Source organism: Ammospiza caudacuta, chromosome 2 (genome assembly GCF_027887145.1).
Source record: "Ammospiza caudacuta isolate bAmmCau1 chromosome 2, bAmmCau1.pri, whole genome shotgun sequence".
Lineage (NCBI taxonomy): Eukaryota > Metazoa > Chordata > Aves > Passeriformes > Passerellidae > Ammospiza > Ammospiza caudacuta.
The window spans coordinates 117,177,963-117,204,344 of record NC_080594.1 but is presented as its reverse complement, the minus strand read 5'-3'; the positions used below and the strand labels follow the sequence as shown (position 1 = coordinate 117,204,344).

The window sequence follows — 26,382 nt, the reverse complement described above, 5'->3', positions numbered from 1 at the left end:
TTCTTTAGTATAGTTTTAGTATAGTATTCTTTAATAATAAAATATCATAATACAATAAATCAGCCTTCTGAGAGCGTGGAGTCAGGTTCATCTCTTCCCTGATCCTGGAAACCCTCACAAACACCACACTTTCATTTCATGAAAGCTGATACAAAGTACATCACACACTGTGTTCATGACATTTTTCACATGGAAGATTTGGTTTGATAACCAAAAGTAATGTCTGCATCCAGCTAGAAAAAAAAAATGTGCTTATACCCAGTGTGTGATGTAGTAATTTCCAAGTTTCCTACAGTAGAAGCCTTCTCCTCAGGCTGGGTATGACAGAAAGGGTTTGTCCCTGTGGCTGGTGTGTGACTTTTGGTACAGCATTCACCCCAACATCCAGCTTCCTCAACCTTCTTGAACACTGCAGCCAGTTTCCCCTTTCTCCCAGTACATCACTTTGCTATTAGTGACTTGCAGTGCTGCAAGAAGCCTCAGAAAAACTTCATTTTTTTAAATTTCTCTTTTGGAAGTACTTTAAACTCGTTGGTTATTTCATGGCATTCCCCCATCCCCCAAGGTGCACAGGTGCTATTGCAAACATCCATCTCACACCTGGAGAGGAGAGGCAGGGACTCATTGCTGCAGGCAGCAGGAGGGGAATGACAGAATAGGGTGTGACTCCCTCAGCCACTGCCTGCAGGCTAAACTTCCTTATCTAATTCAATTAAATCAGAGTAATTTCATCAGACCCAGCCACCAAAACCACTCAGCATTCCTGGACATCCTGCTCTATTTCCCTGGGTTTGAAATACTGGGATTAAAATAATCTCTCAGCTCACCTTCTTGTTTTTCTTTTTTGTTGTTCTTGTTGGTTTTTGTTTTTGGTTTGGGTTTTTACAATCAGACTCTCAAAGCACTTCATACACTGAATCCAGCAACTGCATTCAAAACCAAAACCCAAATAAACAGATATAAAGCACAACTAAGGAAAACTATTTGTAAAAAAAAAAAAAAGGAAAAAAACCCAATTTATTTGGAGCAGTGTTTACATGTAAGATAATTGCATTTCAGTACCAAAAGAGAAAACAAGACTACTAGAGTCATTTCATTCAATAAAGATTTATCCTTAACAAAGTGACTTGATATGGCTTTTTGATCCTCTACCACGATTATAAATTATTTTCAAAATCCTCAGTCGGGTGGCACTCGGATACAAATTACATTTTGCTAAAAACATACAGGTGGATACATAAAGGAGAGCTCTAAGGAATCAGAAGCCAAATTTAACAAATGAGGTAGTTCATCTGGTCCTGCAGAAACGCAGCTTTGTGTTTCCTTGTACAAAACATCCAGTCCCAGTGTGTGTGTGTGTGTGTGTGTGCAGCTCCAGGCGCAGCACAGCCTGCCTGCACTCCTTTGCCCTTCCACAGCAGGGAGAGGTCAAAAGTCACCTTCAATGTGCTCAGACAGGGCCCTCAGCACTGGGACTGCTCCTGCTGCAGCTCTGGGGCATCTCTGCCTGGAGCATCCCTGTCCAGAGCATCCCTGTCCAGGGCATTCTTGTACAGGACATCCCTGCCTGGAGCATCCCTGTCTTGGGACATCCCTATCCAGGGCATCCCTGTCCAGAGTATCCCTATCCAGGGCATCCTTATCCAGGACATGCCTGTCTGGGGCATCCCTGCCCTAGGCATCCCTGTCTGTGACATCCCTGTGACATCCCTGCCTAGGGCATCCTGTCCACAGCATCCCTGCCTGGGACATCCCTGTCCAGAGCATCCTCCTATCCAGCCTATCTCTATCCAGGACATCCCTGTCCTCAGGCATCTGTCTGGGACATCCCTGTCCAGAGCATCCTCCTATCCAGCCTATCTCTATCCAGGACATCCCTGTCCTCGGGCATCTGTCTGGGACATCCCTGTCCAGAGCATCCCTGCCTGGGACATCCCTCTCCAAATCCCACATGGACAACTCTCCCATTTTAGGTTCAGAGCAGCTTAAGGCACATTTTTGTAAGGTCTGAGGCAGCCAGACTGCACCAGTCTGACTCTGACTGACGGCTGTGTTGAGATCCTGAGGATTTTTAACTACCTGAATAGACAGTGAGTATTTTTTTTTTTTTATTTTCTGTGCCTGTACTGTAGTGCATGAAAAATTCCCTTGATACATATGCCTCACCCTCTACTCTCCTGAGGCCCCTCCTGGAATACTGCATCCAGCTCTGGGATGCCCAGCACGGACCTGCTGGAGAGAGTCCAGAGGAGGCCACAAAGGTGTTCCAAGGGCTGGAGCATCTCTGCTGGGAGACAGGCTGAGAGAGCTGGGGTTGCTCAGCCTCTGGAAGGCTCTGGGGACATCTCACCACCTTTTCCAGTCCCTAATGAGCCTACAAGAGAGCTGGAGAGGGACTGTGGACAAAGACATGGAGTGAGAGGACAATGGCTAGTGACATCAGACTGAAAGAGGGCACATTTACATTGGATTTTAGGAAGGAATTCTTCCCTGTGAGGGTGGTGAGGCACTGGAACAGGTTGCCCAGGGAAGTTGAGGATGGTCCAGCCCTGGAAGTGTTTAATGCCAGTTTGGATGGGGCTCTGAGCAACCTGGGATAGTGGAAAGTGTCCCTGCCCATGGCAGCGGGGTTGGAAGTGGATGATCCTTAAGGTTCCTTCCAACCCAAACCATTTTGTAATTCTATACTAAAAAAAAAAAATTAATTTCTTTTAAAATTGCCAACCAGCAGCTCGGAGATTCAACATTCACATTACTTAACATTTAATTTAAAAACTACTAAACCAACTCTCTCAGCATCCTGCTACGAAAATCTGAAATCAAATTCTGATTGAAATTGTCATTATAAGCCTGATCATCAAGTGAAAGTTACTCAACAAAAGAGAGACATTTCAGCAAGCAGCTGACAGAATGAGTCTGCCAAGCACCACAAGGAGAAGAAAGGTGCTCATTGTGATAATCCTTCACTGATTAAGATCTGTCACTGTAGCCAGCACAGAACCAAGTGTGCAATCCTTCATGTTACTTTTAAAAAGAAAAATCAAAGAGGAAAAATAAAATCAACCACAAAGTGAATAAATATCCCAGGCCCCCATGGCTTCATTCATTCTTGTCCTCAGGAACATCGATTAGCAATGAGAGTATTGTCATCTGTTTGCCTGGTTAAAAGACAAAACAAAACAGAAAACAAAGGCTCAGGTTCTGTCTTAACAATCACTTGGATGCTTCCCAACAAAACAGTTTAGTTACCATGCAAGTCACTTTTTTTTTTTTTAAGTAGAACCACATTTCAGGATGTGGTGCCTTAAAATTTATGAAAAAACTCTGAATATTTTACCTGCATATTTTTATAAATCCAGTCTGTAAACACAGTCATATTCCCATACACTCCAGGTTTGTTGGGAGTGGCACAGCCAGTGCCCCAGCTGGTGTCTCCAACCAGCCACCACACAGAGTGGTGGTGAGTCACCAGAGGACCTCCACTGTCACCCTGCAGGGGACACAAACACCTTGTCAGGGACACAGCCACCAGGAAAAACACAATCCATTTCACCCAGGAACACAGCTTTACTTTCAATATAAACCCACCTGCCATTTAGGGAGTCACTAAAACAAGACTGGTGGCAATTTTGGTGTTAAATGATGCCTGCTTCCAATGGGATGAAAATAATTTGCCCAGAGCCCTCTAAGTAAGACTGGCATTATTGGCTTTATTGTTCACAGCCACAACACTGTGATTTATATATAATAAAGATAATAATGCTGTGGTTATGAGGAGCATCTGATCATTTTCAAGTACCAGGTAACAAACCATCCTTGAAGCATTGAAAAGGAGCCTCACCCCCCTTGGGAATTTAGTGAGAACTCAGCACTGGCAGCCATTCCGATGATGAAACAAAAGCTCTCCTCTTTAAAGGGATGCACCACCAAAAGAACCAGAAGCCCAAGCAGATGAAATGCCAATTTTTAATTTTGGAAGAGCACAGGATTTATTTTTAATAGGTAGGTAGGTAGGTAGGTAGGTAGGTAGGTAGGTAGGTAGGTAGGTAGGTAGATAAGAGGGAGAGAGAGGGAGAGAGAGGGAGAGAGAGGGAGAGAGAGGGAGAGAGAGGGAGAGAGAGGGAGAGAGAGGGAGAGAGAGGGAGAGAGAGGGAGAGAGAGGGAGAGAGAGGGAGAGAGAGGGAGAGAGAGGGAGAGAGAGGGAGAGAGAGGGAGAGAGAGGGAGAGAGAGGGAGAGAGAGGGAGAGAGAGGGAGAGAGAGGGAGAGAGAGGGAGAGAGAGGGAGAGAGAGGGAGAGAGAGGGAGAGAGAGGGAGAGAGAGGGAGAGAGAGGGAGAGAGAGGGAGAGAGAGGGAGAGAGAGGGAGAGAGAGGGAGAGAGAGGGAGAGAGAGGGAGATAAAGATAGAAAAAGATAGAGAAAGATAAGATAGAAAGACAGAAACATAGACAGAGAGAATGACAGAGAGAATGACAGAGAGAATGACAGAGAGAATGACAGAGAGAATGACAGAGAGAATGACAGAGAGAATGACAGAGAGATAAAAAAACCTACTAGCAAGCCCACAAAAATAATCAGATCATTTCATCTTTTACACAATTATTAGCTATTAATTAGGGATAATTACCTGACAGGAATCAATTCCCCCTGCTAGGTCTCCAGCACAGATCATTGTAGGCAGAATCATGCCATTGTAGATATAAACAGCATTACACCTGGAACGTTCTATGAGGGGCACCGCAACGTAATTCAGGTTATTTGATGTTTTACCTGGAATTGGGATAGGCACAAATGTGCAAAGACAAAACCAGAATCAGCATCACATTACTCTGCTGTTACAAAAAATCCCAGCAGCCAAGATGAAATAAAATTCCCAGAAGCACCAGGATGGAAATTTAAGACATAAGAAGTTTACAAGAGGTCAAGAGGACCTCCCACAGCACCTTTCTTATACCAAAACACCCTTTTCCTCCCTTTCCTTTTTCCAGTCTTGCAAATTTACTTGCATTATTCTCTTACAGCCTGAGGTGATGAAAAGGAGCAGCTCCTGCCCTTTCCCACATCCACAGGACATGCTTGGCATGCAACAACCTTTGCTGCAGCAGGGGCACAGAATTATCTCCTGGGTGGGCATTTCTGGCCCCCAAAACTGATTTGAGGGTCCCTTTGCAGTCTGCTGAATGCAAAACTTGCTTTGAGACAGAATGCCCTGGGTAAATATTGGGGGCTGTAAAATGGTTTAAAAAATAGTGTATGAACAGATGTAATTCAAACTGCCCCGTGAGCCCATGCAGCAATATTCTTAGGATGAAGAAGACTGGTTTATGTGAAAGATCAAAATATTCCAGGAGCACTTTTTACCTCCTTGGTACTCTGCTCCCCACCCTGATATCCAGCACTGCTGGTTGGGCTGGAACATCATTCCTGGATTGGGCAGACAAACTGGCCTCACATTTTCTGCAAAACAAACAGAAGATGGATGTTCAGACAGAACTCAAAATAAATTGAAATGGCCACCACTTACACATCATGCATTCCCTCTCTACTTTGCATTCCTTGCAGGCAGACAACGCAAGAAGCAGCAGAAAGTTTACGAGCTGCCTTTTCCCTGAGGGGTACCTGATCTTCACCTCAAATCTACCCCAGCTCCACCTCAAATCTACCCCATCTCCACCTCAAAGTGAAGGACAAGCAGTTAGTGGTTCTACCTTAATTAATCAGGTTAAAAAGAACAATTAACACCAGTGCGTCTGAGCTGTAGAAGATGGAGAAAAAATTCTGGAAACTACAGCTCTGCATTCTCTTTGCAAAACTCTGCTGAAAATAATCACAAGACAAGCAGGATTCAGTACTGATATATACAAGAAGTGTGCAGCACAAAAAGCTGGAGAACAGACAATCTCCCTGCTCTCAGCAGCAGAAAATCCCTTTCAGATCACTCCTGGTAGCCTTAAACTGATGCACTGAAACACAAAGGGCCTGTACACAAAAAGCACTTAAAGTTTAAATAATGGCTTGTTCTTTATTCTGTACTGATTGCTTACAAACAACCTACATCTGCTTTTATGAAAGAAACTTCTTGTAATGTTGAATTCTGAAGGGATTTTTAAACAACATTTGACCTGACTTGAGTTGGGATTTAATCAGCAGCTCCCGCACTGCACCTGTAGCTTTCTGCACACACAGCAGTGGCTAAACTGAAGCACCACAGAGCATTCTGAGGCAAAAATATATTATTGAGATGAGCCCAAACCCCCTATCCCTGTCACCAATTTAAATAAATCCTGTATAGGAAATCAGAGGCTGTGCCCTCTGCCTCTAGGATCATTTTGTGTTCTTCCAATAAATGTCTACAAGGATTGCTTGATGAAATTCAGAAGTTTTAAAGGGTGTGGTCACTGCCACTGGATTTTTCCCTTATTAGGAGGGAGCAGAATACCCACCAGTAAAACTCAGTGGTGTCTCCAGCTTCATAAGGGCAACATCATTGTCTTTGGAGTCTGTGTCATAATCTGGGTGGGAAATTATCAGTTGGACTTTGTATCCACTTCTGAAGAGCATCTCATCCTGATTGAGAATCCCAGCATAAACCCTCCAGCTGTGTGGGTCAGACAGTCGCCTGCAGAACAAAGAAAAGGTCTCAGGGTTTCCTTCTGTGGTGACAAGACAGGGATTAGAACCTTCAAAAAACTGTCTTCATGTAATCAAATGTTTGTGTGACCAAAAATGCACATGCATTTAACTACCATTTCTGAAGAATAAGACAAACAAATTGCCAGACATGTAACTTGAGGAAAGCCTGGCTCTAGTTTCAAAAATATATTAAATAAAATCTTTGCAGTGGGTTGAGTATCACTGCCCATCCCCTTAATCACTCAGCACAACAAATTAAGTCTGAGACTGCAACACTGAAGCCTTTTGATTTCCATGACTGAGGGATCAGGCAGGTATTTCTGAAGTCTCACATGTCACTGATATCAGCAGAAGTCAGAATTAGTAAAAACATGATCTAGTGAAAGAATTTCACTATCTTGAAAGCACCAGGGGTTTTTTTTTAGGCTGGTTTTGGCTTTTGGTGGGGTTTTTTTAAAGTTAAGCATGCTATTTAAGCAGCCTCTTGCGCTCCAGCACAGTTTACAAAAGCTTAACAGAAAACTTGCTACAAGTGTTAAAACTCCTTCCATGAGAAGTGCCAAGGCAGTTGTGCCTGAAATTCACCCCAGCTCCAAAAAAAACCCAGATCAGGCTGAAAACCAGGTTTGTGCCAGCTGCAGCTTGGTTGCCATTCCCAAAGCTTTTGCACACTGCAGAGCTCAAATCCAGACAACAAAGGAGGGATAAGATCTCCAGGCAGAAATCAAACACTTGCATTCCTTTCTCAAGGTTAAGGACAAATATTCTTCCTTGCCTCAGCCTCAAACTGTGATCCAGCCAACCAACCATTACAATGTTTTTCTTTTGGGGTTTTCCCTCCAACAGAAGGAGCCACCTTTTAAACAAATTTCTGCCCTTTCTGAGGGTACCACAGAATCCTAAAGTCTCTTTTATAGGTGAAAAATGTACAAAGCAGCAGCTTTTTTTCTTGTTGATGGCTACATAAAGTGCTCCTTGGATAGATATAAATCTGTATTTAATACTGACTTGGACTTTAGTACCCTGTGGCAAAAAGATACGAAGAAATAAATGGCACAGGCATCTTTAAATTGATCATATCTACAGCAGTGTGATATTTGAGAATTCGGAGGGGGGGGGGAGTTCCCTTTGGGTTTTCTCACAGTGTAATTCAACATCTTCATGGAAACATTGTATGGCTGGCATTAAATTTGGTGCCTTGAGTTTACGTCTTGAACTGGGCGGGTATCTGTGCTCAACATCACCCATTTCATTTTGTAAATAAGACAAAATATAAAATAAGGCTTCCTGTAGAAAGCAGACAGATGAGCTGCAGCCACCCTCCTCCAGAACCAATCTTTCCTTAATAGTTCAAATTTACAACACAGACAAAACACTGCCCCGAGCTCCTGCATGCCAGGCAGGGGGAGAAATTCAGTGTTAAGGGAAAAAGTGGGGAGAATTGAATTAACTTTTGCAATTTCAGCTTGAAGAAAGGCAAACAGGGTGAAGTTTAATAAATCCAAGTGCCGAGTCCTGCATTTTGGCCACAATAACTCCCTGCAATGCTATGGACTGGGGACAGTGTGGCTGGAGAAAGGGACCTGGGGGTACTGGACAGATGGATGACCATGAGCCAGCAGAGTGCCCTGGTGGCCAAGAAGGCCAATGGACCTGGCCTGGATCAGGAATGGAGTGGCCAGCAGGAGCAGGGAGGTCATTCTGTCCCTGTGCTCAGCACTGGTGAGGGCCAAACCCAGAGTGCTGTGCCCAGCTCTGGCCCCTCAGCTTGGGAAGGACCTTGGGACACTGAGCACATCCAGAGGGGCTGGGAACACAAACCCTGTGAGGAAGCCCTGAGGGAGCTGGGGGTGCTCAGCCTGGAGAAAAGGAGACTCAGGGCTGCCCCCATCACTCTGCACAGCTCCTGAAAGGTGCCTGTGCTCACCTGGGGCTGGGCTCTTGCTCCAGCAGCACTGACACAACCAGAGCACACAGCCTTGAGCTGCACCAAGGGAAATACAGGGTGGAGAGCAGGGAAAAGGTTTTTTCCAGCAAGGCTGAGAAAGTTCTGGAATGGTGGAGTCCCCATGCCTGGGTGTGTTTAACAAAGCCTGGATGTGGCACTGGGGGCCAGGGTTCAGTTGGGCTGTTGGGGCTGGGCTGGACTCGATGGTCTTGAAGTTCTCTTCCAACCCAGTGATTCTGGGATTCTGTGAACCAGAGGGGGACTCACCCTTCCACGCAGTGTGCTGCTGTCACAAGCCAGTGTGGGGTGATGATGGAGCCCCCACAGACGTGGGTGCCCTGCACGTGCAGGCTGACCTGCCACGGCCACTGCCCCAGCACGGCGCCGCTGCCGCCCACGATCCTGTTCATGATGCTCGCGCTCTTGCTGGCCAGGCCACACTCTGAAAGGTCAGGCACACACAGAGCTTCATCAAAGAGGGGGCTGGGAGGTGGATTCTGCACCCCAGGCTCCCCTGGCCGAGAGAGGGGTGCACACACCATGGTGGGCACAGCACAGCTCACAGCCCTGCCCTGACACCAAATCCCAAGTCTGCCATTGCCCAAACCTCATTAAATTGCAAACCCCACCTGCCAACTGCTGCCCTTGGTTCACCTTAAACTCTTCCAACCTTTCAGGAGTCTCTGGCCATTCAGACACTGTTTTTGGGGTTTTGGTTTTGGTTTGTTCCTTTGTTTTGTTTTTGTTTGTTTGTTTGGGGTTTTTTTTGTTTGGTTTGGAGCTTTTTTGGGTTGGGTTTTTTTTTGTTTTTTGTGGGTTGTTTTGTTTCTGTTTTTGTTTATTTGTTTGTTTGTGGTTTTTTTGTTTTGGTCTGGGGGTTTTGAGGGATTTTTTTGTTTGTTGCTGTGCAACAAAGCAGCCAAAAGCCAGGAGAGTCCTCAGGACAGGAATCAAACCATCAAAAATGCACTGCCCACCCAATTGCTGAATCTTGGAGAGCAAACGTGCCACAGACATCCCAACACAGTGCTGGGGGATGGATATGGAGTTCCACCACAAGTCATTTAAAGAAACCAGTGGCAGCAAAGACAAAAGCAACTGGGGATCCACTGTATTCCTTGTCTCCTCTCTCCCACCCTGCTCCTAGAACTGCATTATTTGGGAACCAGAGTTAAATCATTTGCCCATGCAAAAGCAGCAGTAAATGCCTCAGGTCCAAAAGGTTTTGCCAGCCAGGGCATTTCAAAGCATGAAGAAGCAGAAGTTTGCAAAAGCCAGGGAGTTACCTATGCAGCGCAGGGAAACCACACTTCCTGTGCCACAGGAACCACTGCAGGAGAAATAAAAACACCAAACAGCATCTCAGGCACTCAGTGAAGGAAATGGAGAGCCAAGCCCACCCTCCAGCTGCTTTCTGCCCTTTCCAGATACATGCCCTGCCTTCAGCCCCATCTTCCTGCAGAGGGTTCCCTCCTTTCTTCACCATCTGGCCTCCAACATGTGATGGTGTTCACAAGGGTCCAAGGATGAGGGAAGAGATGAGGATCTGACTCCATGTTTCAGAAGGCTGATTTATTATTTTATGATATATATTACATTAAAACTATACTGAAAGAATAGCAGAAAGGATTTCATCAGAAGGCTAGCTAAGAATAGAATAGCAAGAATGATAACAAAGATTTGTGGCTCAGCTCTCTGTCCAAGCCAGCTGACTGTGATTGGCCATTAATTAGAAACAACCAACATGGGCCAATCACAGATGCACCTGTTGCATTCCACAGCAGCAGGTAATCATTGTTTTCATTTTGTTCCTGAGTCCTCTCAGCTTCTCAGGAGGAAAAATCCTAAGGGAAAGATTTTTCCTGAAAGATGTCTGTGACAGAAAGCATCATTTTTATTATCATTAAACCACTCTGAAGTGTCCAGTGTCAAAACCTGTAGACTGCTGTGCCTGCAAACTCCTTGCAGCTCCCTTGTTTAGTTCTTCTGCAAAAACTTCCTAAATCAGCTCCACTTTCTCTCTTCATCTTGCTTCTCAACAGGCTTACAAACCTTTTGTGCTCATGCCTGCAGTGTCCCACAGGACAGTTTTGGTGAATGCAAGGCATGGTGGTGTCGCAGACATCTATGGAAAATCCTTTCTTTAGGATTTTTCCTCCTGAGAAGCTGAGAGGCCTCAGGAACAAAATGTAAACAATGGTTATCTGCTGCTGTGGAATGCAACAGGTGCATCTGTGATCGGCCCATGTTGGATGTTTGTAATTAATGGCCAATCACAGTCAGCTGCCTCAGACAGAGAGTTTGAGCCACAAACCTTTGTTATCATTTTGTTCTATTCTTAGCTAGCCTTTTGATGAGAACCTTTTCTTCTATTCTTTTAGTATAGTTTAATGTAATATATATCATAAAATAATAAATCAGCCTTCTGAAACATGGAGTCAGATCCCCGTCTCTTCCTTCAACATGAGACCCCTGTGAAAACCACAGCTTTCCACAGTGAGGATCCATTTTTGCATGCTGTGTGTTCATGTGACTGAAAAAAAGGCTGTGCCAGCTGCTGTGAATGTGTGGCAGCTTGTAGCTCTTGTCACCATGCACAAACTCCTGCTGCTGGTCAGAGAGCCTTAGAAAAACACCTTTGACATGGCAGCCTTCTAGGCAGCACAGAGGATGGGACACTTTTTTCTTTTAGAAGAGAACAGGGAGGATGGAAAAATGACAGCTGTGTTTTTAAAAAGAGGGAAGAACAGCTGCTGCAATCAGATTAAAAGCAAAGTTTCTTTCCCTCCAACAATCCCCGCTGTGCTTGCATTGTGCTGCAGGCAGAACCTGCACCTCTTCCAGCATCTGGAGAGAGCCTGGATGAAAGGAGAGAGGATTTTATTAACCAAAGGTACCTGGTGTACAGCTTCTTGTACAAGTCTATATTCCCAGCACTTGTGTTCAGCTTCATGTAGCTCTTAAAGCTGACGTCAGGTACCCCACGACTGTAGAAATATGTATCCCTAAAAAACAGAAAGGCCACCATGAAACCCAGCAGTGCTTTCAGTTTTCAAACAGGTCATAACAATGAGCTGTGCCAAGCCAGAGCTTCTGACATGACAGCACTAGAAATCTTTATTTTTGTTTATTATATTTATTTTTGTGGACGTGGAACCCTGGTGGTGCCGCCCAGCCACAGTCACTGGGTTAAAATATTTATATCATTTATTTATATAATTTATATAAATATATGTTTTAAATATATATTTAAAATAAATATATATTATAAATATAATATATTTTTATATAATATTTATATAATTTATATCATATTTTTACCTGATAAGTATGCACCTCATGTAACAGGGCAAGATGAAGAGATGCCTTTGCCAGTACATTTTCACAGCAAGGTTTCAGACACATTAAAAATGGCAAGAGGGAAATTTTAACCTTCCTTTTTCTGAGCAGAGACTGACAGAGGTTGCACTTACACGCTGTAGCCCATGTCTTTGCACGCAATCTTCCCATAATCATCATTCCAGTCATCTTGGCAAACAGGATACCAGGCTTTGCTGACAGGTGAATAAACTTGCAGGATAAAATTTGGTCCAAAAAGTCTAACTGCCAGAAAAGGAAGAAAGGGAAAAAAGAAAAAAAAAAGGAAACTAAGAACACCACATGCTATTATGACTGCTCTCTCTTCTTGAAGCAGTTACCCATAATATCCACTTCATGCATGAACTGATCTTAATTTAATGCTCCCTTCTACTCAAATTCTGAGTAAATAGCCAGTAGACAGAAATATGGCAATGACTTCTTTTCATGTAAGGCAATTTATAAGAACTACCAGTTTTAAAATTAAATGTACAAGATAGGGTTCATCCTTTCATTTCAGCTTTTATGCTAAAATTTCTCTGTTATATTCTATCACTGAGAAATATTGCAATAATGAATGAAAACGAAAATGAAAATTTCCTGATCTTTTCTTATGCAACCATATATTTCTTAATATATTACATACTGTGTATAAATAAAATGATATATTGAAAAATAGATCATATTATCTTATTAATATGTTTATTATTAAGAGATTATATTCTCTTAATACACCAAATTTCTCCAGAGAAGTGCTTTGTAAAGCAAGAATATAACCAGAAGCAATTAGCTCTGACATTCCACGTCCCATTATGTATTTGCTTGCACAAGAATTTAATAAAAAACAGTTCAAGCAAAAGAGCAGATTGAAACAGGCTTCTCCAAGAAGCCATTATTCAACCAAATGGGGTGGAACAGCTGCCAGCAAATGCTAACCCTGCATGAGAATGTGCTGAATAAAAGTTTGCAGAGAGAATTTAAAGCACAGCTGGAGTTTCCAGTGTGGCGCTGGCATGACCCAAGATGCCAAACCTCTGGAATGGACAAATCAAGGTTTTTCCACCTTCTACCTTCAGCTCTAAAGCTTCCCTTGGCATCTTGTCAGTTCAAAGCAATGAACAGGCCAGGCTTTCTTACACAAATGAGTTAGTTGAAGAACTAAGAGGAGAACGAGGAATGCAAAATACATGGAAAAAGCCAATCCTGACTGAAGACCACCAGGTTTGTTATCACCTGGAGCTTACTGAGAAGTCACCACTGACTGTTCCATCCACAGACAATGCTTGAGCCAGTTCTGCACAAACCCCACTCAAATTAAAAGGTGAGATTTAAAAAACTGACTCAACGTCAAGGCAGCTCAAACCCCTGAGCGTTTTATTTCAGCTTTTCAATCGGGCTGGAAACAAACTGAGTATCTATACATAACACACATCCTAAACCACTTTAAAGACAGACCTTAGGCTAAAACAGCCTTGTTGCAGCTTAGGCAAGCTCTGTACAGGGCAATCTGCCCCCAGGCTGCTGCAGTTGATGAAATTTTCCCCCAGCCCTTGGCTGCTGTCACTCACCACAGCGGGTCTCGTCCTCCCCGTTGGGGCAGTCGCTCACTCCATCACACCACTGGGAGGGGGACATGCACACCCCTGAGGAGCCACACTCAATCAGGGAGCTCAGACAGTTGTTCTCTACTGCAGGGAGACACAAACACAGCCACGAGGCTGCACATTGTCACTGTGATATTTTATGAAAATCCCTTCGCCAGGATTTTTCTACCTGAGAAGCCTCAGAAAAGAAATGTAAGCAATGATTATCTGATTGCTTGGAATGTGGTTTGTAGGTTGCTTACCAACAGGTGCATCTTTGATTGGTTCTGTGTGAATTGTTTTTAATTAATGACCAATCCCAATCCCAGCTGTGTTGGAACTCTGTCACAGGTTTTTATTATTCAATCCTTTCTAGCTTTCTGATGTATCCTTTCTCTTTCTTTAGTATAGTTTTAGGATATGATATGATATGATAATATAGTAAATCAGCCTTCTAAGAACTTGGAGTCAATTCTCATCTCTCACCTCATCCTGGGACCCACAACAATTGGTGACCACCCACACCAGCCCAGCTCTCAAAGAGTTTCCCACTTTGATGGAGCAAAACGTTGGAAGCAGTTCTTTAAACCCGGAGGTGGGAGGGACCCAGCCTGCCCCAGCAGAGATGGATTGCTCATTCCTTTGCACAGATCAAGTCTCTGGTGCAGCTGATTGGGTTTGGGCCACTGGCCTCCCCTGAATAATCAGGCACCATGAAGTTGTCAGAAAGGAATAAGCTTTGCACTGGCAAAGTGTTAACAGGTAGAAAAGGCACATAACTGAGTGCCTCAATTATGTACTTTTGCTCTTATTTAAAACAAGATTACACTCACCCTGCTTAAATCAAAATGAGTCAAAAAAATTCCCCTAAGAACACAAAGTGTCATCCTCATAGCTCTAAATGAACTCCCTTAAAGTCATAGAGTAGTTTGGAAGGGGTCTTTAAACATCATTTTAGTCCAACCCCAATGCAACGAGCAGGGACACCTTCCACTGGATCTCTCCTTCTCTTCTCCTGAGCAGAATGGAAAGGAGGGGCTCCTAAAACCACCAGATTTTTTTTAGTTTCCTGCTTTTTTAGCAAAACAGCTTTCATTGAAAGACAAACTTCACCTGAGGTGAACAGAATTGGTCCAGCCCTGCTTCAGAGCTCAGCCACCCCAGCTGGGGATGATTTCCAAAGCAAACATCCATGGTACAACTTAGAGTGCTGAGACAGGCTGGGCTCATGCAATGTTTACACAAAAGCCCCCCAGAGACAAAAAAATGGATGTGACTTCTGCTCCAAGAGAGATTCCATTTTAGCAAAGCAAAACACATCTTGACCATTTACACTCCTGCAATTAAGGTTTGCACACTTATTACAATCCCCTCCCTTCACCTGAAATCAAGTGAAGCTCAAATTTGAAAAGTAGCAGCAGCATTAAAAAGAAAGAAAAAAAAACCAAAAAACAAACCTCAACCCACAAACAAAACTAAGCCATTAAGAAGCAACATTAGTTCATCTCTTAGGAGAAAAGAAACAAAGACTTTGCTGTTCTTAATTCAGAATAAAGCATAAAATGAGAATTGATATATCTAACTTGAAAAGTTTAATACATCTTTTCTTAAAAAAAACAGGAAAACAAAATAACTTACCAAAATACCAGATGAAGAAAGCAGCAATTGCACAACAAATTACTATTAATATAGATAATATTATTATTATGGTTTTCCTTAGACCTGAAGTGAAAGCAAGAAGGAAAAGAGAAATTAGATTCACAAATAAAGTTATTTCCACCCACCAGCAAGTTCCACCCACCAGCACTATTTATTCGACATTAAAATCAGTCCTTTTTAGCCTGACTTTTCCCCATTCCACCATCTTTCCTCCCAAAGCCCCCAGCTTCACCAGCACCCCAGCCAGCTGTCACTTCTTCACAACAGGAAGAAAGGCATGAAGGAAGTGGCTCCTTCAATGCACAACGGGGAAGGGAAAGTCCCTTTCCTTTGTTATCTAACTTCAACAAATCTCAGGTCCAAAACTGTGGCAGTACCAGCTGTGGGTTTCTCTGGGTCTGGATTGAAGGCACTTGAGATGGTGTTTCATGTTCACACTCAGGTGTTTATTATTTCTGATCAGTAAAACAGTCTCACTGCTGTGAGTTCAGCAGCTTTTCATTAGAAGGCACAAAATGGCCAACAATCTCTTGGTACAAGGGCTTTTAAGACTGAACTATCCAATGAAGAACTGACACCTGGATTATTTTCCCTTTTACCCCAATAACTGATCCCAAAGAGCTGCAATGGGGACTTTTCTGCCCAATTACAAAATGCCACCCAAACCCATGGAGAAGAAGGAAGAAGAAGCATGAAGAACAAACCCAGGACAACACCCTGTGCCCTCCATCTTGCTTCCATCCACAACACACTAAAAACCCCAAAACCTCAATTTCTCTACACTGCTCTCTATAATCTATTTCACACTTTTGTGGATTCCAGTCTATCTTGAAGTTTAGGAAACTTTCTCCATGGATGAGGGTCAGAGTCAGTGCTGCCCTGGGGGTCAGGGCACCCCAGAGCAGACAGAGAAATATTCCCAGTGCCCTGGGTTTCCACAGCACCTAACAAGTTCACTGCTCATCAGAAACCTATTTCACACTTCTGTGGATTCTAGGAAAACTAGAATCTAGAAATTCTAGAATCTAGATTCCTGGACTACAATTCTAGTCTAGGAAACTTTCTCCATGAATGAGGATCAAAGTCAGTGCTGCCCTGGGGGTCAGGGCACCCCAGAGCAGACAGAGAAATATTCCCAGTGGGTTTTCACACAAAACCAGGAGAAACCCCCCCAAAACTTACTGGCTGCACAGGTTCTCCTGGGCGGGGGCGCCGCTGGCCTGGTGGACTGGTGGGTGGCAACCCTTGGGATGTAGCTTGGCACGGAGGGAGGGTTTGTGGAGAAGAGCTGTGGGTAGGGGTGAGCACCTGCTGCCGGCCTGGCAGCGTAGGGGGGCTCTGGCTGGAAGCCCCTGTTCTCGTAGTATGGCGGTGGTGGACCCTGAGGGTGGTGTGGGGAGGGAGGGAACAGCAGAGAGTGAGAAACAAGGACAAAAAACCTCCCAGTGCCACTCTGTAAAATACACCCCACACACACAGAGCACTTACTGGGGACTCCAGTGTACACAGACAGAGAGATTCACAGGACATGGCCAAAACCTCACGGTTTGAATAATAAAAATAGCACAGAGTGAGGCTGGGAATCCTCTGACAAGATCAGTTTCCTGCTCTTGCTTTCCATAGCAGCCCAGCCTAAGAAGGATTCTTGAGCCCAGCCCTCCCAAGCTGTTTGCACAAATGCTTGCCCTGGGACGTCTGACAGGGTAGAAATAACCAGCAGGGACAGCTGTGGGCTGCACCAGCACAGAAATAAATGCTGACAAGTAACAGCCTTTGTGCAGGTCCAGGATAAATGCTTACAGCCCCATTTCGTGCTGTGACAGCACCAGGTACACCTAAGCTATTTCTGACACACACTGGCCTGCAACAGGAATATTTATCCTGGAATATTTATTCCAGGAATATTTATTCCAGGAATATTTATCCTGCAAGAGCTTTAAGAACTAGTCAGAAGCCATTCTAACCTACCCCACTATAACAAGGTTAAAAAAAAAATCAAAAGTATGTGCTCAAAAGCATAAATCTCCCCTAAAAGTATCTTGAAATGTTGGTTAATTCGAGGCTCTTACACCTGCCTCACAGCTCTTTCCCCCTTTTGGCCAAAAAGGAAACACATCAAATAGTCCATGTTTTAAAAGACTTGTTAATCAGGACATCGCTCAATGGGCTGTTATGTGTAAAGAAATAAAACCAAATTAAAAGAAAAAAAATGAGAAAGGAATATTGTGAATATTTTTGTTTACTTACTAGAGTAGAGGTCATTTTTCCTTTGTCAACAGTACAGAAACAATTCAAGTGTTGGGGAGTAAAGTGTGAACCTATACAAACAAACAAAAAAGAAAACAATCACAACTGGAGGCTTTGTCCAGCTTTCTTGTCAGTTCTCCCTTTGGAAAGAGGCCAGATTTGCAGAGAGGGGGAATAAAACAAATTTTAAAAAAATCAAACCCAAACCAAGCGGAAGTATTTGAAGAGAAGGTACAAATCAAGGTGCAGCATGAAATCAGATCTCAGCAGCCTCTCAATACAAGCCTGAGGATTATACAGTGGCAACTATTCATTAGCACGAGGGCAGCACAAACTGAGAAGGTCAAGTCAGTGCTCACTCTGGCTGGCAGAACCAGAGTCAGAGAATCTCCTGGCAGGGACCCACACGGTGTCAGTGCCATGGCCAGGCCCTCTCTCAACACTTACTCAAGTGTCTCTCTGAGGTTTATGACACAGAAACCAGCACAGCATCAGCAAATACAAATTCAACCAGTTCACGATACCTGCAGCCCCCACAGGCCACGTTTTTTTCGCTTTTTTGTGTTCTAAAGAGTTGTTTTCTTGGCTGTGTGTTGTAACCACTGAACCAAAAACAGGGAGAGAAGCACTGCAGGGGAACCGTGCCACAGCAATACTGAAGGTTTTGCAAACAGGGGTAAAGAGAGGCTCTGCACTGCATGTTTCAAGCATCCAGAAGTTTATTTTAAAGTTAAACGTTAACGTGGAGCAAAACCACTGATTGCCACAGACACAAGAAATAGGAAAATGTTTGCCACAGACACTAGAAATACAAAAATGTTTGCTGGTACAGATCTAAAATAGGCAGTTATACACCTCCACAAGAAATCATTCTAATAAATGCTGCTGTCTGCTGAGTCCTCTCATGTTGCTCTACAAGAAAAAAAAGCCTAAAAAGTGCCTTAGTCCTGCACTGAGAAATACCTGTCTCTACCTTGCAAGGAAAACCCTGCACATTGAAGCAGTGAAAAAGCACAACATAATTCAGCCCAAAGTAATAGGTTATCCTTTAAAACCTCTGTCAAGGCATCATCTCACCCAAAACTGAACTGCAAATGTCACTGAAGCAGATTTCAGCAGCTGCTCAGCCCCTCAAGCATGCCAATCCTTTGTGACACTTCAGGAAGGCTGATGCTGGTATTTGCTTATCAGCAAACATGTAAATAATGCACCACTGCACTTATTTGTGTGGCAGACAGGTGAGCCTTATTCATACTCACTGAAAGTCCATCAGACTGGTGACTAAGGCTCCAGGACTTCTGCTTTGCTTTATGTCCCATCCATCCTTGCCCAGCTCTTCACAGCAGTGGGGAAGTGCAGCTCTGCCCAGACTTGGGGACAAACAAATCCCAGGAGGCTGTTTCTGTTCCTTGTTCTCTGAAAAGGAGAAGGAATAAAAGGGTTAGGAGGTTTAGTGATACCAGAGAGAAGTGGTGATTCGAGATAAGCCAACAGGTACTATGACCAAAAAAAAAATCCCAAATTTTTTCACATTACCATTTGAAAGGCTTTGCAAATTAACAGGGAAGAGTGTTCCTCACTCTTTTGGGGGAGTTTCTGGGAGTGGTTTTGGTTTGGTTTTATTGGTTTTCAAATGAACTGAGGAAAAACAATGTCTGTCTTACTTAGCTGGTGTTCCACCACCACTCCCAATTTAGTTCTTGTTAATCTATTTCCTATCCAGCTTCTGATTAATAACACTTTACCTGTTATAAAGTACAGGAACTCATAGGTTCCTGTATTTTATGGTATTTTATATATATAATTATACTATATTATATATCATTATACTCTATTCTATTCTATTCTATAATTATATTCTATTATATAATCTATTATATTATATATATTTATATATTATATTATTTATATATTATATTACATTATATTATATTACATTACATTATATTACATTGCATTACATTATATTACATTATATTATATTAGTCAGTGTTTTAAAACTACAGGAAACCAAAATCACTGAACTCCTGTTAGCTTTGTAAATGTTTCAGGCAAAAAATCAATCTGCAGCATCCAATAATGACATAATCTGGTTTTCCTAAGCACACATCACTCCCACACTTCAAAATGTTTTACAAACACATCAAGGGAAGTGCAACAGCTTCTCAGATAAGGAAGCTGGGTCATGGAGAAGCAAAGTGACCATCAAACACTCCCCAACAACTGGAGAGCTACAAGGGACTGTTCTGCCTTATCTAGTCCAATATTTGGCCCCTAACTCACCTCACACATCAGATGAATTTAAATAGACCATTGAAAAGTGTCCTAAACCCACTCGGTGCACAAGAGTTCAGTGGGAGTGTACAGATGTCCTTCCCTCTCACCGCCCTCGTTCCTCCTGAGGTCTGCTCAGCTATTACAACACTTTACTGGGTGCTTCTGAAAAAAACAAACTTCAGGAGTCCTTTAAATAGAGGTGGAGGTCCCAGGAAGGGAACTGGGATGGAGTTCCCCATCAGAGCTTCAAGGTGTCACAGGGTACCAGAGGCTTGAGGGTTGGCTTGCTATCACCTTCCAGCACCAAATAATGAAAGGGACCCATCAGTCCTGCCCCTAAATTTCAAAAACTCCAGTATGGATGGAGCAGAACCAGCATTTACACCTCCAGCAACGCAGAAGGTCCAAAACTGAGTGGGTTTTTCTTCCATAAAAGAAATACTTTCAAAGTACAGGAAAAAAGCCACTGTTTCTAATGACAGAAGTGACAAAGAGTAAAAAGCCACCACTGACACAGATCACTGATGAATAAAGCAAAATGTGTTGCCTTAGCTGGCAGCTGCTATTTGAAGTATCCAAGATTTTTACATATGCCTTAGGAGTGTTAATTTTATGCTATCTTAATCATGGGTCATTAAGATTAAAGGAATGCATCACTATTTCCAGTAAATTTGTCAAAAATGAAACCAAAAAAGGAACACAACCAAACAACAATACAAAAAAATTATAAAAATAATAGATTAATTCAAACCAAATTCAATCCAATAGCTTTTTTGGATTTTTTAATTAGTTTTTCTACATATTTCTGCAAATCAGGTCTTTAAGTAAAAGTTGCAGCACAGTTGGTCTGTACTTCATTTACAACATCCTATTTAATCAAAAATGGACTGTCCAGACTCTCAGCCCTGCAGAGGCTTGTCCTCCTCCCTGCCACAGTGACAGTCCCTCTGTGCCCTGGAGAGTTGTGCTGCTCAGCTGGTCCTCACCACCATGTGCTCCTAAACCGCTCATTGAATTTTGGTGAATTTGGGGCAAAAACGAGACTCTGATTTTGCCTCATTTACAGCAGCATCAGCTCACGGCCCCCTCACACCTCCTGTGCCCTTTGCTGGCCAGGAGCCAACATCCCAAAAAGGCGACAGACAGAATGAAAGGCAAAGAAACCCTAAAAGTCTAAGCAGGATTTTGTAATGACACCAGACCTGCTGCCTTTTACCCTGGCTCTCCATGCAAGGAATAACAGCCCTTCCTCAGCACACACCAAGCCATAATTGTTTATTGGTTTCCAAAGCTTTTTACACAGAGTTCCCCATAGGCTGTTTCCATGCCCAAGTCAATAGGATGGAATAACTACCTCCAGATATCCTAATTCAACACTGGGAATTCAGCTGGCCAAAGAAGGCAGAGTTACACTGGCAACAGCTTGCTTCCTGCATTTACAAATTTACATATTGCTCCAATAGGTGTTTCAGGCTATTTCCTGAAACAGAAACAACATTAGCTGTTTGCTGAGTCCTGTGGTGGTTATCAGCAATTGAAAAAGAAACCCCAGAACAATAAAAAAAAAAACACTGAACTAGTTCTTCACAGTTCGACCTAGATAAAAACAAGTAAATAGAAATGGAAGAGGACAGAAGAGTCAAAGCCCAAATGAATGAAGTCAAGTTCATCCTCTAAAAGGAGGAAGCATAAAAGCATCCTAAACATTCTACATGAACCTAACACACTGCAACCAAAATTCCATCCAAATAATTCTCTGTATCCAGCAAACCAACAGAACTCACTGAGATAGCAAAGGAGTCATTTCAGTGCAAAGCTCAACCTTAAAGAAGGGCAAGCCAACACATTATGGCATTGATGATGCCAGAAAGGAAATATTACTTGCTTTTTTTATTTATTTCCAACCATTTTATGACCACCTAGAAGTTTCAACAACACAAATGTGAACATAATATAATCATGATATGATGGTGTGGAGAAAAGGTTAGTGGGGCAACAAAATTTAAAACAAAAATTAAAAAGAGGGCAAACAAGCAAAGAGGTGATTTCAGATTCATTTTTATGAACTTTTCACAGGACAGTTGTCACCTGGACAGGAGGAAAGAAACATGGTGAAGATTTCTGTTTAACAGTCAGTACTAAAAATTATGATGACTTGCACATGAAGTATAGAAAGGTTTAAAAAATCCAGTTATGAATGAAGAAGGAAAGGAGATAAATAAGATTTTTTATCCCATTTCATTAACAAGATTTCCTAGACACTTCTTGAAGAAGTGGCACTGAGTATTTTTATTGTGATGATTTTAAGAAGTGATTTTAATTCATTCCATTTATCCTTTGGCAGGGATCAAAGACAAATTGACTGAATGTCTCAAAGTCACCAAAATCAGGGTCCGGCAGTGTCCTGGCCTTTCAACAAACCTTCTCAACTGAGGTGAGCTCTATTCAGCGTGCCTGTGCAGTAACATCACAAGTATTTCAGAGAACTCTGTGAGACTGTGCAAATATTTACCAGGTTGCCACAAATAAAACCTCGTCCTTCTCACAGTTCCTAAGAAATAGTTTTGAAGCTATTCCAGATTAGCTCCTAAAAAGCCATTATAATGTACAACTACTTATCAAGAGGTGTTAAAAAGCAGTGCCTCTTGATAAGCACTATCAGCAGCGGCTCACTGAAGTCCACAGGAATATTCCCCAGGCCAGGAAATCAAGATTAATTCTACTTCCACGTGCTAAAAAAAAGGAGGCATTAAAAATCTCTGAGGGGAGCAGACACATTTTAAAAAGTTGTAGGATGCCATACTCATAGTACAAATAATTTTCTTGTTATTATTATTATCATCATCTGTCTGAAAACAGCTATTTACTTCAAACTCAGTGTGCCACAAGTACGTAACGTGCTTTGTTAGGAGCAGTGGGGTGAGGAAGGAGGCTGAAATGCTCTGTCCTTTTTTCTCATTTCACTGAGAACCCTAACCCTATGAAACCAACCATTTCTGAACCAGAAAGGACCAAGGGCCCAGGAGAACCAGAGGCCCTGGCATGGTAGGAGATGGACCCATTGCTCAGGCAGCAGCTACAAACCACTACCAGATCACAGGAGGAGCTGGAGGATGCAGCATCAGCCAGCTCGGCCTTTGGATTCTTACTTCCCCTACACGACATCCCAGGTTCTGCCCTTGCCCTTCTTCCAAGGCATAAGCAAATAACTTTCTGGCAGAAGCATGTTTGCTAATCATTTTCATATTTGATTATTACCCTCTGGCTAAATTCAAGTGTCTGTCCACGTCACTGACAGTCACTTGCAAGGAAATAAACCTCTCAGGAGCACTTGTTTACCATATTTGAGCTGCAAATAATGTGATGTGAATAAGGCAGCACTAGGTACCCACACTGCAGGAAAATAAAACCCAGCAATGTTAACAAACCAGATTTATTTAGATACCTGTCCAGGTCAGCGATTTTTAACCCGTGACCTACAGGTCCCGAGGAGCTGCAAACCACTTCTAAGAGGTCTGTGGCAGATAAGAGTGAAAAGCAAATCTTGCTGGCAGGAGGTTTGAATTCACTCCACGGGGAGGCTCCTGTTGCCAGAAAGGGTTTCAGGATGCAACATCAAAGCCTGGGGGAAGCACTGCTGCAGGCACAGGCACTGGAGCTGCTCAGTGAGGACCAGCCCTGGACTGGCACAGGAGGAAAAGCCCAGATCTTCAGGACTGGCAACTCCAAGGCAAATATTTTGACCAGCATCCCACAATAATGTGTTGCTCTGTTTTTCCATCAACATCCAATTTCACGCTAAGCTACTGTGATAGATTTGCTCTAGTTTGACTGTCCTATGAGCCAGAATAAATTTTAACAGTTTAAGAATGAAAGGAAGAAAGGCAAAAAGGCACATGAAGTCCTACTTTGACATCAGCATTTATCTTAGCCACCTGTCTTTTGGCTTTACATCTACACTGTAGGTAAAAGCCACAATTTGCCTTTTTCCCAGTTCACTGATTTATGCCACACACAACATTTCCCCACCCAGTATTTACCTAGATGATGCAAATATTCCAAGCTGCTTCCTTGGGCTCTTTCTAAAGCACTGGAGACATTAGTGTCACTTGACTCAGGACAAACAGGGCCACTTAGGACAAAGGCTCAGTGTGACAATGCTGCCTTCAATTCACGGACACCCACCCACCCAGGAAGCTGAGGTTGAGTTTCAAGGTCCAGGCAAGCAATGAACACAAAGCCACCTGCGAGGAGGTATGGACTGGGTTCACCTCAGCATGCAAAGCTTTGGCACAGAAGTTTCAATGGTACAGCTCTTCTGAAAGTTACTTTTCCAAAATCACTTGAGGAGCTGTGCCAACTTTGACCCCAAATTAGCGCTTTTGCTGAAACCCAATGCATCAATACACACTGAAGAGGCCCCAGAGCTAAACATTTTTCTGGTTTACTCTCTCTGCGACCTTGAGGAGTTTGCCCAATCTTTTACCCTTCATCACCAGGGCAGGAGATGGACAAGCTTCACCTGGAACGGTGCGGGCTGGGCCGGCTCCGGCCGAGCCCTCCGTCCGCACCTTCCCCGCTGCGGCTCCTCGGACCGCGCTCTCACTGAACCCACAGCGCCCATCCAGATCCTTCCTTCCTTCCTTCCTCCGTGCTGTTTTGGCTCCTGGCTTCGCCTTCCACCTCCTCCGTGTGTCTTTGGCTCCCGGTTATCCTGGGTTCCCCATCCACCTCCTCCCTGCGCCTTTGGTCCCGGCTATCCCGACTCCCCCGGCCTCCCCATCTACCTCCTCCGTGTGTCTTTGGCTCCTGGTTATCCTGGCTACCCTGCCTTCCCCATCCCCTTCCTCCCTGCTCCTTTGGCTCCTTTCCATCCCGGCTATCCCAGCTATCCTCATCCACCTCCGCCCTGCTCCTTTAGTCCCAGTTATCCTGGCTCTCCCATCCACCTCCTCCATGTGTCTTTGGCTCTCGGTTATCCTGCCTATCCCATCCTCTTCCTCCGTGCTCCTTTGGCTCCCGGCTATCCCCATCCACCTCCTCCGTGTTCCTTTGGCTCCTGGCTATCCCGGCTTCCCCATCCACCTCCTCTGTGTGTCTTTGGCTCCCGGGTTCCCCATCCACCTCCTCCGTGTTACTTTGCTCCCGGCTTCCCTTACACGCCGGCCCGCGGGAGAGCGCGACTTTATCGCGCCGCATCTCGCCCTGGCGACACCGGCTGCGGCCAGGGGACACCGGGGACAGCAGGGGGGCACGGGGAGAGCCGCCTCTCGCTTTTCACTCCTCCAGCGCCTCCTCCCCCGCGGAACGGGGCTTCCAGACACCGCCGCGCTCCCTCCTCATCCCCCCCAAGAGCACAGCGAAGTTTCTTAGCTAAAAACCAACCCCAGCACGGCGCAGCTCGCCGCGGCCGGGATGGCGATTCCCTCACGGGTGGCTCCGGAGGCCGCGGGCGGGCAGAGCGGCGCTTACCTGGGGGAAGCTGCGGGAGCTCGGCAGGGGCTGGGAGGCGGCGGAGGGAGCCGGGAGCGGGCGGTGCTGCCCGGGGAGGAGTCACGGTGCGGGACAGGGGCTGGGGCAGGTGCCCGCAGGTGGATGCGCCGCCCGCCCGGCCCCTTCCTCCCGCGGCGGGCGGGACCCGGCGCTGCCCGCCCCGGCCCGGGGCCCACCACAGCCCGGCAGGCCCGCAGGGACACGGGCTGCCCTTCCCTTCCCTTCCCTTCCCTTCCCTTCCCTTCCCTTCCCTTCCCTTCCCTTCCCTAACCCCCAGCCCTCCTCCTCCCGAAGGAGAAGCGGTGTCTGAGCCCCCTACCCGTGTAAGACCCCCGGGTTTGGGTTTCGCTGCTCCAGCCCAGCGTGCTGCGGCTGTGCCCTGTTTATTGAACTCGTCCCTATTGGCCTCCGTTTCAGGGTGTTGCAGGAAAATAAGGAGTCACAGCCACTTCCCTGAGCTGGGCAGGTCAGTACCTGATAAAGGTTGCTCGTAAAACACCGGCCGGGGTAAATGACTTCCGTTTTCTTTGGGCTTTTTTAGGGTCATTTAATAACGGGGCGCTCTGGGGAATTACTGCCATCTCAATGGTCGCGGTACTCACAGCTTGTGGTGCCACCTGTAAGGAAATCCTACAGTGAGGGAGGGTTTTTCTTTGCCAAAGCTGAGCTCCACAGCAAAAAAAAAAAAAATTAAAGATAAAATCCACTCACATCTCAAAACTTTTCCAGTACTACTCTGAAGTTCCCAAGTGAAGAAATTCCACTCACTGTTAATAACAGCTCTGATTTAGCTGCAATATTGCTGCATGCTATGTTTAATATCTCTGTAGGGGGACTGCAGATAAGGCAAAGTACACAAGTTTGGCATGCAAGTGTCTGGGCTTTGTTTATATTTCCAAATGCATATCAAGGAATTCTATCAATCGTACCTTCAGTATTTTTCCAGGTCTGTGTGTTTGTTCAGAGAGAACTACGAATCTGCCACCCCTAGGTACAAAACCCTGAGAAATATTGTCTAAAACATCTTTAAACTTTAGCTTATTTTTTAAAATTGCACCATTTTGGGTGCAAAATGCTCCTGAGCACCCAAAAGCAATCAGTGAGATTCAGACATTTTCCAGTATGGACTCAGTTGCAGCAATTTTATCTCAAATTTCACCTGAAGCAAAAGGTAAAATCATCCCAGA

The 26,382-nt window shown here is 44.4% G+C and overlaps 1 protein-coding gene across 2 annotated transcripts; it reads right to left on the bottom strand.

Moving 5' to 3' along the window:
• Nucleotides 1-1,021: 1,021 nt before the first annotated feature.
• Nucleotides 1,022-25,254, bottom strand: TMPRSS2 (transmembrane serine protease 2). 2 transcript variants are annotated; one of them, XM_058825024.1, is made up of 15 exons: nucleotides 25,175-25,254; nucleotides 18,685-18,841; nucleotides 17,426-17,496; nucleotides 16,361-16,559; nucleotides 15,158-15,241; nucleotides 13,505-13,624; nucleotides 12,053-12,182; nucleotides 11,477-11,584; nucleotides 9,866-9,909; nucleotides 8,847-9,021; nucleotides 6,442-6,617; nucleotides 5,360-5,455; nucleotides 4,626-4,768; nucleotides 3,338-3,490; nucleotides 1,022-3,158 (listed from the first exon to the last, which is right to left on the bottom strand). In XM_058825024.1, the coding sequence occupies exons 3-15, from the start codon at nucleotides 17,438-17,440 to the stop codon at nucleotides 3,147-3,149; spliced, it is 1,455 nt and encodes a 484-aa protein (XP_058681007.1). In that variant the 5' UTR covers nucleotides 17,441-17,496; nucleotides 18,685-18,841; nucleotides 25,175-25,254; the 3' UTR covers nucleotides 1,022-3,146. The 2 variants fall into 2 exon arrangements, with proteins under 2 accessions (XP_058681007.1, XP_058681006.1); XM_058825023.1 differs by lacking the exon at nucleotides 25,175-25,254 and adding an exon at nucleotides 23,743-23,820.
• Between the last annotated feature and the right edge of the window lie 1,128 nt (nucleotides 25,255-26,382).